Source organism: Choloepus didactylus, chromosome 3 (assembly GCF_015220235.1).
Source record: "Choloepus didactylus isolate mChoDid1 chromosome 3, mChoDid1.pri, whole genome shotgun sequence".
Classification (NCBI taxonomy): Eukaryota; Metazoa; Chordata; class Mammalia; order Pilosa; family Megalonychidae; genus Choloepus; species Choloepus didactylus.
The window spans coordinates 57,791,034-57,806,803 of NC_051309.1; the positions used below are offsets into that span (position 1 = coordinate 57,791,034).

Below are 15,770 nucleotides of genomic sequence, written 5' to 3' on the forward strand. Positions count from 1 at the left end.
ACTGTGCTTTTCTGCCCAGCAGGTGACGCCTGTTAGCCTATAATTCTTGACTGGTGTGAGGAGGTATGGCCGTGTTCCCCCAGGCTCTGGGGTCTGGTTCTGAATGGAAAGGGCCCCACCCCTTTCCTCCTAGAGAAGACAGACCCCCCAGGTGGAGGTCATTAGCATTTCAATGGTCTCACTCTCTGCTTGTGCTGTCTCAGCCCTTCCCCGAGTCACAGCCCTAGAAACTGAAAATGACTGGGGCTTTCTCCACTGAGCCAAAAAAGAAACAGATAGTCTCCTTCAGACCCAGTCCAAGGCAACCCTCCGGCTCTCCCAGGTCAGTCGTCACCCAAAGCCTCTGTCTTTTTTTGGGGGCTGCGTACCTGTAGTGAGCAGTTCACACTTGCTACTTAAAACCCCAGTTGGAGCTCAGCTGATCTGTATTCGCTTGCTGGGAGAGAGCTTCTCTGTGGCACCACGCGGCTCCGCAGCTCGGGCTATGGGGGAGCGGGTCTCCCGACCTGGTTCCGCAGGTTTTACTTACAGATTTTACGCTGTGTTCTCAGGCATTCCTCCTAATTCAGGTTGGTGTATGATGAATGGATGGTCTCGTTTGTCCCCCCGCAGTTATTCTGGATTATTTACTAGTTGTTTCTGGTTTTTTGTAGTTGTTCCAGGGGGACTACTTAGCTTCCACTCCTCTCTATGCCGCCATCTTGCCCGAGAATCTTTTTTTTTTTCTTTTTTCAGTTACCTCCAAATACTTTAGGATGTATTGATCTATATGCGGATATTCTGCATAAGTACAATACAACCAGCAACATTAGGAAAGTAACATTAACAAAACGACTACATTTTATATAAAGGCCCCATTCAAGTTTCTCCAGTTGTTCCAAAAATGTCCTTTCTAGCAGAAGGACCCAATTCAGGACCATACATCATATTTGGTTGTCATGTCTCTAATCTCCTTCAAAATCGAACATTTCAGTCTTTCTTTGGCTTTCATGACCTTGACACTCTTGAATATTATAGGATAGTTATCTTGTATAGTTTCTCTCAGTTTGGGTTTGCCTGATGTTTTCTCTTGATTATATTCACTTTATGTACCACTGGCAGGAATGTCACAGAGTGATGCTGTGCCCTCCTTATGTCATTCTTACTTTGGTCAGTGGATTGAATTAATGTCTTCTAAGGTTCTCCTCTGTAAAGTTTCTCTTTCCCCCTTTGCAATTATAAGTGTTTTTGTGGGGACATAGTTTGAAGCTATATAAATATCCCATTCTTCATTGAGAAGGTATTTTTGAGCAGAGAGTTCATCTTGGCATTCATCTCTCTGATGTAGTTTCTTCCTTAGATCTGGGCAAGAGGAGCCCCCTGGCCTGGCCCTGCATTTTAAGTGCCTTATATATCATGAACACATACACATGCACACATAAATAACTTATTAAAGTTCATATGGGCACCTCTGACACTCATGATCCAGTGCTCCACTCTGACACAGGAAAACTTGGAACCCTAAACATCCACTTCTGTGCCTTGCACTTTTTGTCTTCAGAGAACAGCTTTACCACATCTCTTGGCTGAGGTTCTTGAAACAAAAGACTGCATCTGAACGCCATGCAGCTTTGTGGATTGTGTTGTTGCTGACTCCTGTTCATAGTACAGGAAGATTTAGTTGACAGTAGCAAGTTTTGAGGCCAGGAAAATGTCCACATCAAGGCATCATCAAGGCTATGCTTTCTTCCTGAAGACTCTCTGCTGGTGATCCTTGGCTCCTCTGCCACATGGCAAGGCACATGGCAGCATCTGCTTGTGTCTCCCCTCTCTTCCTGGGTTTCACTGATTTCATCGTCTCTCAACCATAATCTTTTGTTCCAGGTGGCTCTGGATGTTTTTATTCACCTTAAAATGTTTTCCAACAATGCCTGCTGCATTTCTGCCCTGAGTGAGTTCTAAATTAGATGAAACAAATACCAGTGCCTTGCACTAGTCCTTCAGGTAGCCCCCAGACAAATTAGAATAGACAACACAATAATTTACAAATAAGATCTACTCTGCTCTCTCCAGAACCAAGGATCTAGGGTCCCACACTGCGAACACTTGTGACCATTTTCAAGTCTCCTGCCACCCCAGGGATGCTGTAGAGCAAGGGCAAATAAAAACACCATAAAGCTTTCTTAGTGTTCTTTCTTCCTATTTCTTATTTCTATTTAATTCTTACCTAGCACACAGCAAATACTTGGTAAATATTTGTTGAATAAATTACTGGATGTGGATTTCAGCTTATGACTTTGCTAGCCTTTAATAACATCATTTAGAGGCTAAAACCAAAAGTGTAAGAGGAACAAAAGAAGCTTTGAAACAGAAGGTGAGATTTTAAAGTAATTGAAGAGAAAAAAACCATTATAAAATTAGTAAAAATATTAATATGTTTTCAAAGGAAAAGGTATAAAAAAATTATAAAAAGAATTAAGGCAATTTGTTCATGTCATAGTAAATCTTTTATGCAGAAGGCACTTTAGAAGTAATCATATCTTACTCTTTCATTTTTACCAGTGAGGACACTAAGGTCAGGTAAGTTAAATGACATTCTCAGGGTCTCCTAGCTACTTAGTAGTAGAATACATTTTCTCATCTATAAAAGAAGAATGATAATAATAGTAGTACCTACCTCACAGAGTTGTTTTGAGAGCTTACTGAGGTAACTCGAGAAAACCTCTGTTAGAATTTAATGCATGTTAACAATCATTATAATTGTTAGAATACTTTTCATTCTGAAAATTTTTAAACAGTATGAATCTACATATTTTAACATATTTGAGCTACTAATTAATGGCATAGTAAAGTGTCACTGAATCAGATAAGTGACAATTTGAAAAGGAGAAATTAGTCTTAAAATACGATGTTGTAAAATTCTTCTAGCAAGTCAATTACATCTTGTCTGGTTTAGTAGTATAGGTGGATATTTTTAAATTGAAGGTGTTTTTATAAGATTTCAGTCTCATGGCCTTTTGTTAAAATATTGAAAACTCATTAATCTTGACTAAAGTAGATTTCTGACATTCTTTATTCTTAGAAGGGTTCTCAGAAATGGTCCATTGACTAAATTTCTGAGGATCAATCTTTTCAAAGCTGGGCCACCTGTGCACAGCAAATAACAATTGGGTGTGCACTAGCCTGTATAACTAGGGCACTAGAACTCTTGGGATCCCATGTCTGATTAAAATCTTAGAATTCATTTATAGATAAATATTTATTTCCCTCTCCCTTTTATATGAGAATTCTTCAAAAGTGTTGTCCATATTCACTTCTACTTTTCCCATTTTCCCTTAAACTCATTCCTGTTTAGAGGAATATCCCCAACATTTCACAACAATTGTCTTGTCAGGCTCACTAATGACGTCTGTTTGCCAACTTAAATGGTCAATTCCAGTTCTTTTCCTGCCTTAGCTGTAAGTAGTATTCAAACCCTTGATTACTCCCTCCTCTGTGAAACATTTTCTTCACTTGGCTGCTAAAACACATACTCTACTCTTTCTTCACTGGATGTTCCTTCTAAGTCTGTTTTCCTGGTTCCTCCTCATTTCATAATTTTTAAACTTTTGAAATACACTCAGTCCTTGGGTGAGTTCTGTACACTCACCCTTGGTGATTTCATCTGCCTCCTGGCTTTACTGCTAATGGTTCCCCAGTTTTAAAATCCAGCCAGATCTCTTCCCTGAACTCGGGACTCATATATCCAGCTGACTACTCAAACAGCTCTACTTGGATGATGGATATCTCAAGCTTAACCTGCCCCAAACCAATCCTTTTCCCTGCAAAATTGTTCTTCTCAAAGACTTTCCTAGCTCAGGAAATGGTAACTCCATTCTTCAGTTTCCTTAGTCAGAATGTCTTAGAGTCAACTTTGACTTCTTTCTTTTCTCATGCTGCTCATCCATTCCATCAGCAAATCCTGTCATCTCTATCTTAAAATATATTTAACCTTGGTCCAGGCTGCTGTCGTCTATTGCCCAATTATTGCAGTAACCTCTCCTGTTGATCTTTCTTCTTCTACCCTCACTTTCTACAGACTGTTCTTTATACAGTAGGCAGAATGATCCTGTAAAAATGTAAGTCAGATAGTGGTGTCTCATCTCATTTGCAGTAAAAGCTGAAGTGCTTGTGAGAGCTACACAATCAGATCCCCTTCTCATCCCACCATATTCCGACTGCTGTTTATTAAATTCCTTGCTATTCTTTCCATCTAAGGACACTTATGCTTGTTCTCTGCCTCAAAGGCTCTTTCTCACTATACCTTGCCTGGCTCACTCCCTCTGCTCCTTCAGGTCTTAGCTCAAATGTCAGATTATCCTTCAGTGACCACTCTAGTTAAAATTGTACCCTCAGCACCTTTCTATTCCCAGCCTTACCTCTTCCTTTCCTCTGCTTTGTTTTCCTCTATATCACTTACCACTATCTGACAAACTGATTTATTTATAGTCTGTCTCCCTACATTAGACTGTACACTCTGTGAACACAGAGATTTTTGTGTTTTGTTCATTTCTGTCTTCCTATAATTCTAAATATTTTAACATTGACCTACTAACTAATGGTATAATAATGTCTCCCTGAATCAGGCAAGTGACAAGTTGCAAAGAATAAAATATGTTTAGTTTTAAAACATGGTGTTTGACACATAGGTGGTGTTCAATAAGTATTTGTGGAGTGAATTTATTGAGCTTCTATGCAACAGGTACTGTGCAAAAGTTAGAGGAGGGAATAAGACATAGCTCCTCAGGGAGTTTTCAGTCAAGTTGAGAATGCAGTGAGTCATTAAACTATCCTGTTAATCTCGGGGAGAAAACAAAATGATTAATTGCTAGATTTTGAGACCTATTGAGACCTGTCCCAGATCTGGCCTATGATAATTCAAATTAAGTGATGAAATTTATAGCCTCTTAATTCCTGGCCTATTAATAGGGAGCTTACTCCACATTTGCATATTAGCAGATGATGCAGGGTAGCCTCAGTAACACATATGAAGCCAATGCGTGTCAAACTATGGGGCATGAAATCAATTCAGTGGGAGTTTATAATGTTTACTTTGGATTTTTTTCCTCTTATATTAGTAGTATACTTGAGATTTACTTTGTTAATTTTTTCACACATGGTAAAAAGTAAGTGGTTGTGTGAAACTTGTAGTTCTGTGTGGATAAATTTTACAGGTATGTGTTCGGAGCTTTATAAAGTATGCTACTTATTATTGCATTTAAAAATTTTGCTTTTCCGGGAAATCATGACACTGTTCCTTCTCTCTTTAAACAAGTTAATATGTTTATGATAACATGATTTTATTTAGTAATAGTATAGCTGCTTCTATTGAATTATGTAAACTTTGAAAATCTTTAACTTTTGTCATAAAGGCAGTCTAATAAAAATCTCTTAATAAAATTTAGAGTTCAGTTAAAAATACAGGTACCCTGGGTTTAACTGATACAGAATAGTTGCCTGTTAGTTTTGGTTTTGCTTTGGTTTGATTTTGTTGATGTATCAGTTTGTATTTATCACTCAAAATTATGAGGAATTTAAAATATGGATAACTTGATAAAATGCAATCTTTATGAGTATTTCAAATTTTGTTCATTATTTCAAATTATTAAAATTTTATGAAGTTGTATTGTTAAGTTAAATTTAAATGTGACTTCAGAAATTTACTTTTAAAATAGACCGTATGTACAAAATTCTGATTTTACACTCAAATCAATTGGGGAGTGATTAGTATATATGTTGCTTTTTCTCAAAAGACTTTAATATAATAAATAAAATTGATAAAGGAAAAATTTAATATAACCTCAGAAATCCCTAATATTTACAATACCCTAACATAAGAATTTTTCATCTTTGTATCTTCCAAATACATGCATGTATGTATTTAGTTACCATGATTAATTATTAGATATAATTGCTTTTGTAAAGTATTATAATAGACCATCTTTAAATAGCAGGCAACTTCCTGAAAGCATTTTGAAATTTGCAAAAGTTGGCTGTCAGATTTTTATAAAGTGAAGTTGTAGCTGTACAGATTCAAGCCCTTAAAATTATTTGGTGATTTATCGTCAATATTTTTACCTGCCCTTTTTTTTTTTCTCAGCACATAAATGCACATCACGCTTACGAATCTCAGATCTCGTCAATGGCAAAGGCTATGTCTAGATTAGAAGAAGAACTTAGACGTCAAGAAGATGAGAAGGCAGGAGTATTAAATGATTTGTCATCTCTTAGAGAGCTTTGCATTAAGCTTGATTCAAGCAAAGATATTATGACTCAACAATTGAATTCCAAAAACCTTGAGTTTGAGAGGGTAAGGACTAAAAAAATAATGTCATGGCACATTGTTTTATTAAGCTCTACTCTAATTGTTTTGCTTTATCATTCACTATCCAATATGTCTTTTCCTGTTTAGAGAAGTTACTTTTGACTACAATCCTTTATTTACTAGATTTGACAACTAGATTCTTTGTCAAGATTTCTCTGGCAAACATGGTGATGAAATTAGGTGTTCCTGTTTGGGGTAGATGGGTATTTAAGAGAATATGATGAATCTTCTAATTATAGATTATAAATTAGGGGCATATCCCAATACATTTCTTTATCTGTTTGAAAGTAAGACTGAAAAGAAGAATTGAGTAGCTCATTGCTTCCTAAGTTGAATATTTTTCCTGATAAAAATCTCAAGGAGATTAAATCTTGCATTATTTTAAAAGTTTAATTGGCTAGAACTTCCCATTCCCAAAGGAGGCATTACTTTAAACAACCCATTTGGTGTTTTCAGACATGGGTGTTTTCAGTTTTCACTTAGTAGAATCTTTATTTTCAGTTGCTGAGAAGCTAATGTACTGACTTAAGTATAATCAGAGTACATATTTTTAGTAGATCAGAAGAGCCTCACTGCTGATAGGCTGTTTAGGAGTTCAGTGTTAATAACCTTCTCTTGAAAGGGTATCCTGAGTGAAAACTATTTGAAGTTTATTTATTGCCAAATAAATCCTTAGGAAAAAAAGTAAAGGTTATTTTGAAGATAAGGTGTTTTTTCTTACAATTGAAGTAGTAGTTCAAAATCATTAACCAATGTCCAAAATGAAACAACTGGAAGGTATATAGCTCTGCAGAATTATAAGATAAAGAATTTTCAGAGTAAGTCTGAAATCGTGCTAAAGCACTCGTACTCTATTTTTCTTATAGGTTTCGGCAGAATTAGAAAATGTAAAATCAGAAGCAGACCTGTTAAAAAAACAACTGTCAAGCGAGAGACATACAATTAAAAACCTAGAATCATTATTGGCTACAAATAGAGATAAAGAATTTCATTCTCATTTAACTTCCCATGAGAAGGATACAGAAATTCAGATCCTTAAAGAGAAGTTAACCCTTTCAGAAAGTAAACTGTAAGTGTCATAAAATCAACCTGTATGAAGAAAACAGCTTGTCAAAAATATTTTCATGTCAGTTTTTTTTTTGGAGGCGGGGGAAGTGGTACAAAAGTAAAGTTATTTGAGTTAAGTATCTGCTTCTTTTGGAAATTCAGGGAATTAGTTAAAGGGAGGCATTTATGTATGGCAGTGTAGAATTGCAGAGCTTCAGCAATGAAGTGGTAGCCATGGGAGTTAGTGAGAGGAGTGAACTTTAGAAAAATATTTAAAGGTAAGGGATGAACAGAAGAGTCTGTGAGGGAGTATCTCAAGATGGGTAGTAAACAGTGTCTCATGCTGTAGATTAGGGAAAAGACTTTAAAAAGGCCATGAGATTAGATCCTCTTAAGTGTATTGATTACTTTTAGGAGTTTGATGATGGTGTCTTGAGGATGGAGAGGTTTGGGCATGTTTCTTCAAAGAGGAAAGAAACACAGAGTAGATAGTACCAGTGGAAAATTAGCCTTTAAAGGGAGTTAGAAATATTTCTCTTTATGAGGCATGAGTCAAGGAAGAGTAGATGAAGATACTTTACATCTTGATTTTACAGTTCCTATCTTTAAATTTGTATCACCAACATTGCTCCAGTGCCTAGCACATAGCAAGAGCTCAGTGGATGTTTGTTAAATGAATGAGATGAATGAAAAAGAAAAATTTGATAGAAGCTCCAGAAATTTCTATTTTTATTAATAACAAAAAACAATCTATTGGACTTCTTTCTACAAAACAGAATGTTACTTATTTCTTTGTTTTTGTGTGTGTGTGTGTGGTTTTTTTTGGTTTCGGTTTGATTTTAAGAGCTAGTCAAAGCCGGGAAAACACCATACTTCGAACCAAAATGGCACAATTACAAACAGAATTTGATGTTATGAAAAGGCAAATTTCAACTGAAAGATATGAACGGTAAGAAAAATTTTTATCATTGGACAGTGTTTTTACTTTATTTCCTGTTCTATTCAAAACAAGATTTGATATGTCTTACAAATAGCAAACTTTTTTTTTTTAACCATATCTAAAAGACATTCCTTTGGTGAGTCTTCCTAAAAAGACAAAAAGTATAAGGGTGGAGGAAGATGCTGAATTCAGGGCTCCATCCTCTCACACAAGCTTTGAACAACGAGCAGGAACTGACAGGAACATGTTTCTCAAAACTCCAGAGAACACCTACAAGACTGCAGTAAGACAGTGAATGCTAGGTCAAGAACAGGTTTCTTAGAAGCAGTAAGATCTTGTAGTGTGCTAACTGGTCCGTCCCCACCCCTCACTCTATTGACACAGAGCCAGCCCGCGTTCCTAGTGTGAGTCTCTGGTTCTGGAGGGAGTAGAAGAGCCCTTTGGCATATACTTGGAGCATGTATGTCTGCCTTATCTATCTGTTGGTGACCTGAGGGATTTGCCATCCCAGAAGTTGCCCTGTGTGTAGAAGACAGATCAAGGAACTCTCCTACAGAATGCTTGGAAGGGCAGTGAAGTCTGCTACTTGGGAGAAGGAATTACTGGCTGTGGGACATACAGTGCAGTGTCCAGAACCAGGAAGAAATTTTTTCCTAGGGAAGAGGGGATATGTGAAGCCGTGTAAACAGAGGAATTCTTATGGCCACCTGCACATGCCCAAAATGAGAGGCATGCACAGAAAGGATCAGGAAGGCCCTATGCTTTGACCTCAAGCTATTCTCCAAACTCATTGTATGGATAAGCTCTGAAGAAGAGCATTTGCACAGGTTAATGTGCCAAATAGGAAAGGTGTTTTCTTTTTTCCCTTTTTTAATTTTGTTAACTCCTAGCATTCAAGGAAAGCTCTGTCATAAAGCTAGCTGGATACAAGCATAAGGAACCTGAGCCTCAGAGTCTAAATTTCTGCAATAGCACATTAAAATATCAGAATTTCCAGGTTTCAACAGAAGATTATAAAACATACAAAGAACCAGGAAACTATGGCCCAGGCAAAGGAGAAGATTAAAGCATTAGAAACCATTAGTGAGAGGACCAGAGCTGGGACATACCGGACAAAAACTTCAAAAATATGGTTCTAAATATGCTGAAAGAGCTAAAGGAAAATATTGATAAAGAACTAAAGAAAATCAGGAAACCAACAGATGAACACAGAGAATATCAGTAGAGAGATGGAAATTAGAAAAGGAACCAAATGGAGCTGAAGACCAGAGTAACAAATTAAAAATTCCCTAGAGAGATTCAACAGCAGATTGGAGCTGGCAGAAAATGAATCAGTGAAAGCATCCAGTCTGAGGAACAGAAGGAAGAAAGAATGAAGAAAAGTGAACAGAGCCTGATGAGCCTGCACCATCATGCATATCTATATACACATTGTGGGAGTCTAGAAGGAGAAGAAAGAGATAAAGAGGCAGAGAAAATATTCAAAGAAATAATGGCTGAAAACTTAGCAAATTTAATGAAAGACATGAATATGCACATCCAACATGCTCAACAAACTCCAAATGGGATAAACCCAAATAGACCCACACGATGGCATTATAGTCAAACTATCAAATTCCAAAGATAAAGAGAGAATTCTGAAAGCCACAGAGGGAAGAAACATGTCATGTACATGTCAATAAAATTGTGTCAACTTCTCATAGGAAATCATGGAGGCAAGAAGGCATGGAAGGAAATGTTAAAAGTGCTGAAAGTAAAGAACTGCAACAAAGAATTCTGTATCTGGCAAAACTGTCTTTCAAAAGTGAGAACGAGTTTAAGACATTTTGAGATAGACAAAAGCTGAGGGAGTTTATCACCATTAGATCTGCCCTCCAAGAGAGGCTAAAGAGAGTTCTACAGGTTGAAAGGAAAGGACAAGTAAGCAATAGTTTGAATCCACATGAAGAATAACAATTTCCAGTAAGGTTAATAACAGGTAAATATAAATGCCAGGACTATTGTATTTTCGGTTAACTCTACACTTTTTACTTTCTGCAGGATTTAACAGGCAAATGCATAAAATGTAATGAGAAATTAATGGTCTTGAACTCATAATATTTAGACATGTAATTCTTGGCAAGAACTACATAAAGATGGGGGAACAGAGAGGTTTAGGAACTTAGTTTGTATATACTCTTTAAGTTAAGTTGGTATCAAAGCAAACAAGATTGTATGGATTTAGAATGTTATATTTAAGCCCCACGGTAACCACACACACACAGAAAAATCAGAGAATATATAAGCTCACAGACACAGAAATTAGAGTATAGGTTGCCGGGGGTGGGAGCAGGGAGAATGGGGAGTTAATGCATAAGGAGTGTAGGGTTTCTGTTTTGGGAGATGGGAAAGTTTTAGTGATGGAAGGTGGTAGGTGTACCACAACAGAGTGAATGTGATTCATTCCACTCCGTGGTAAGGTTGGGAGTGATTGAAATTGGAATGTTTATGTCGTTATGTCGTTCTCACAGTGAAAAATAAGAAAGAGCAACTAAAGAAACAATGACAAAGGCAATACATGATCCTGGATGGGATCTAACAAGGGAGAAGAGAAGGCTCAAAAGGACATTATTTAGACATATGAAAAAAATGGAATATAGACTATAGCATTATGTCGGTGTTAAATTTCTTGAACTGTTAACTGCACTTAAGGTGAATACATCAGTGAATATCCTTGTTCTTAGGAAGTGTTCATGGCCGTTCAGTATTCAAGGAATATGATGTATACAACCTGCACTGAAATGATCAGAAAATGGATTGATAAATAGACTGACAGACACACAGAGAGGCAGATTGATAGATTGACGGATAGATTGAATGATATAACAAATGTGTCAAATGTTATGGTACTTGGGTGGATAGGGGATATGTTGGAATTCTCTGTGTGGGGTTGTATTACTTTTGTAACTGTCCTGTAAGTTTGGAAGTATTTGAAAAATAAAAGTTTAAAATTAAAAAAAAGTAAAAAATAAAAAGACAGCAAACATTGTGGGAAGCTAACATCCCTTCCGTAAACAAAATAGCAAGTATTGTATTAATGTTTTGTATAGCACTCCACAGAGCAAAATGGGGGCATTCATTTCAAAGAGTATAGATAAGAAACCAACAAATTATTAGGAATTTTACAGGGACTCAAAATAATACAGTCCAGTAGGAAGCTCCAAATACAAATCATCTGATTAATCCTCCCAGCTACCTTTTGTTTTGCCTATATTACAGTTAGGGATAGTGAGGTTTAGGATTGTAAAGTGGTTTGTCCGAGGTCACACAAATAGTGAATGGCAGAGCTGAGACTAAAATTCAGGCAGGTTTCTAATTCTAAAGAATGTGCTCTAAACTTCTACAGTGTAGTCCCTGTAGCTCACTTCTGTTTCAGTTCATTTGCTTTATTATGTTGAAAAACATAATTGCCAAAACAGCATTGAACTTCAGGAATAGAAATGTGTGTAGGATGTTATAGGAACACCAAAGGATGGATCCTAATCTATCCTGGAATCATTATGGAAAGGTTAATTTAGGGCGTCTTAGATGTCCAGTAGGAACTTATATGTGTGTGTACAGCACAGGACAGGACTGAAAATATAAATTTAGGAGAGTCATTGGCGTATAAAGTTACTTAAAGCATGGGAGAAGCAAATGTAGACCTAGTCCTGGGGAACACCAACATTTAAAGTGTAGGCAGAAGAAAAGGATTCAGTAAAAGAACTAAGAAATGGTCATCTATGTAGAAAAACACCAGGAGAGTGCCAGAGAAGCCAAGAGTAGTTAACAGCCTCACATCCCACAAGAAAGGTCAAGTTAGCTTAGGAATTTGCCTGCTAATGTACAAGCTAAATAACTTCATTGTAAATTTAAAAAAATTTTAAAATATGAAAAAGAAAATTACAAATATCTGTAAATTCTGCTTTCCATAAACACTATTAACATTTCAGAGTTTAACGTCTAGTCTGTGTGTATACCTACTGTTCTAGTTTGCTAATGCTCCTGGACTGCAAAACACTAGAAATGGATTGGCTTTTATAAAGGGGGTTTATTTAGTTACACAGTTACAGTCTTAAGGCCATAAAGTGTCCAAGGTAACACATCAGCAATTGGGTACCTTCACTGGAGGATGGCCAGTGGTGTCCGGAAAACCTCTGTTAGCTGGGAAGGCACATGGCTGGCGTCTGCTCCAAGTTCTGGTTTCAAAATGGCTTTTTCCTAGGACATTCCTCTCTAGGCTGCAGCTCCTCTTCAAAATGTCACTCTCAGTTGCACTTGAGCTGTTTGTCCTCTCTTAGCTTCACCGGAGCAAGAGCCTGCTTTCAACGGCTGTCTTCAAACTGTCTCTCATCTGCAGCTCCTGTGCTTTCTTCAAAGTGTCCCTCTTGGCTGTAGCTCCTCTTCAAAATGACACTCACAGCTGCACCTAGTTTGTTCTGTTTGTCAACTCATTTATATGGCTCCAGTGACTCAACTTAGACCCACCCCAAATGAGTGGGGCAACACCTCCATGGAAATTATCCAGTCAGAGTCATCACCCACAGTTGGGTGGGGTGCATCTCCATGGAAACACTCAAAGAATTACAATCTAATCAACACTGATAATGTATGCCCACACAAGATTACATCAAAAATAATGATAATGGCATTTAGGGGACATAATACATTCATACTGGCACACCTACTATTCTGTTTCATAACCTATTTTCACTAAATATATTGTAAGCATTTTGTTCCTAAAATATTATTTTAATGACTGCCTACTATTCCTACATGGTTTTTCCATTATTGCTTTAAACAATGTCTTATAACACATAATCTAATTTAACTGAAATCTTTTAACTACTCAAAAATTATACAAAGATGTAGGATTTAAAGTTAGTAGAAATACTAATTAGTTAATTTAGTAGAAAATACTTAACAGTAATAGCACCTTATGTTTGTATAGCTTGAAGGTTTTTCAGGATGCTTGCCATTACCTCTCTTTTGATCTCTGTCAACAGAGAACGAGCAGTGCAAGAGATGCGTCGACATGGTCTTACTACACCGCCCCTTAGTTCTACTCTGAAGTCTCCTTCACAATCTCCTGAACATACAAATGTATAATTACCACAAAGGTACGTCTGTAACACCAAGAACAGGCAAAACCAATTTAATTTTCTGATAAAAATTCAGAAAATAATTTTCTTTGTTGGGGGAGAAGAAATTCACTGGAAAAGTGTTCAGGGAAACTTTTTGGAGTAATAGAAACGTTCTCTATCTTGATGCTGGTGATTACAGGGTATATACAGTCATCAAAACTCATTGAACTAGACCCTTAAGAGCCAAACATTTTATTGTACAAAATGTTAAATGATGGTATGAGATATCACAGGGTAATACTTGATGAAGTGCTAAATTCAGAATGCAGATAATAGGTGGGAAAGTGTGAACAAAGGCATAGAAACAGATATGCTTGTGATTCCACAGTAGATTCCAATCTGGCAGGAATGGCAGGTTGTGGGGGAATAAGATGGGAACACGTTTGGAAGATAGAGTGGGGTATATAGAATAAATTGAATGTAAGGCTAAATTAGAGATTGAAGACTTTATTCTGTAAGTCATGGGAGCCATTGAAGGTCCTCCTGTATACAGATTGAGTGCAAACGTGGGGTAGAGATAAAAGCACTGCTTCTGGCAGATTAACTTCACAACTGTGTTTGGGCCATGTTGGGGAGGGGTAGAAACCAGAGGTAGAGACTAGTAAGAGGTGTGAAGTGATTGCAGTTTATATATAATAATAATTGAAAACTAGGACATATTTTTAAAAATTAAGTTATAATATACCTTCAGAAAAGTGCCATATCATAGGTGTGCAGCTCAATGAATTTTCACAAAATAAGCACACCTATGTAACCTACACTTTTCTACTCATAAGCCTACTCTATAAGTAACCACTGTCCTGTTAAATGCATAAATTCCTTTGCTTGTTTTTAGACATTTTGTAAATGAAATCATACATTCGGTGTGCTTTCCTCAACTGTAAATTTAAGAGATTCATCCATACTTGTGTACACTTATAGGTTGTTCAACCTTGTGGCACTGTAGTAATTCATTGTGTGAACATACCACAATCCATTTACCCATTCTACTATTGATGGGCATTTGGTAGTTTCCAGTTTGGGCTATTAGAAGAAGTGTTGTGATGAACATTCTAGCACCTGTGTGTGGTTGAACAGATGTACGTGTTTCTTTGGTGTATCTACCTGGGAGTAAAGTTACTGGGTCAGTGGATATGCCTATGTTCAAGCTTCAGTAGATATGGCAAAGCAGTTTCCCAAAATGGTTGTGAAGAGCTAGGATAGTTTCATCTGAGAAGAGTCAAAGGGATGTGCAGATTCATAGGAATGAATTGGAAAGAAGCATGAGTCAGACCCAGGGTCTGAAAGATAGGTGACTGAAAAATGTAGTATCATTGTCAGAAGTTGTAAGGTCAGTCTTCTAAAAAAGTATACATTTATTTGCCTCTTTTAATAGAAGTACATAGAAGGAAGTTAAACATTTCCTCGATGACTGAGAATCTTCATCTTGAACATTAATTATATGCTGTGCTTTGGCATACCGATGCTCTCGTTTTTATTTGTACGGCCTTGGTTTAAATGATTCCAAATTGCTCTGCTTTTTTTTTTCTTCTTTTTTTTGATGAAAACATTTGTTTTCCTCTTTTACTTTGAGGACCACTTCTCAGTGCTGGCAGAAATCACTTTGTCCTCACAACTTCTCAGTTACTGCATTATTTTGAACAGGATTATATGGAGGTTCAGCTTCTCATTATAAAGTCTTATGACACTTATGACACACAACACTTTCTCCTGCTTGATTGGCAGCTGCATTTTAGATCATGGGTTGGCAAACTCTAGCATCTGTGGGATAAATTCACGCCACTGCCTATTTTTGTAAATTATGTTTTATTGTAGCATAACTATGCCCTTTCGTTTGCATATTCTCCTAGGCTGCTTTTGTTCTACAGTGGCAGAGTTGAGTCTTTACTATAGAGACCATGTGACCTGCAGAGCCTAAAATACTTGCTACCTGTCCCTTCATATCACATAGCCTCTGGAAAATGCAACTTGTACAGTTGTGAGAGAATAATGGTGAAAAAGGCAAATAACTCCTTAGTTTTATGGAAATAGGCTTGGTCCTGCAGACATAGAATACAGTACATCACAGTAATCCCTAAAGCTGTGATAGATTAGAAAGCTTTTCCAGTCATTAAAAATTCACAGAGTATCCTACTAAGATTGTTAATTGATAAGACATTTTCATTCATATTTTCTAAAAACTATCACCAAGACTAATTTTAAGGGATTTCATTATAAGTACTCAGAAATGAATAGAGGCCAACTATGAAATATTTTTCCAGTTCTGAAACCATTACGT

General features: G+C 36.8%; 1 protein-coding gene across 2 annotated transcripts in view; it reads left to right on the forward strand.

Moving 5' to 3' along the window:
• The window catches only part of CEP135 (centrosomal protein 135), a 128,175-nt gene that overhangs the window by 96,647 nt on the left and 15,758 nt on the right, over positions 1-15,770 (forward strand). For both annotated transcript variants that reach the window (XM_037829857.1, XM_037829856.1), the window contains exons 22-25: positions 6,119-6,328; positions 7,210-7,412; positions 8,235-8,339; positions 13,355-13,468. In XM_037829857.1, the coding sequence (XP_037685785.1) occupies positions 6,119-6,328; positions 7,210-7,412; positions 8,235-8,339; positions 13,355-13,457 (621 nt within the window). In that variant the 3' untranslated portion in view covers positions 13,458-13,468. The remainder of the gene's footprint in view (positions 1-6,118; positions 6,329-7,209; positions 7,413-8,234; positions 8,340-13,354; positions 13,469-15,770) is intronic.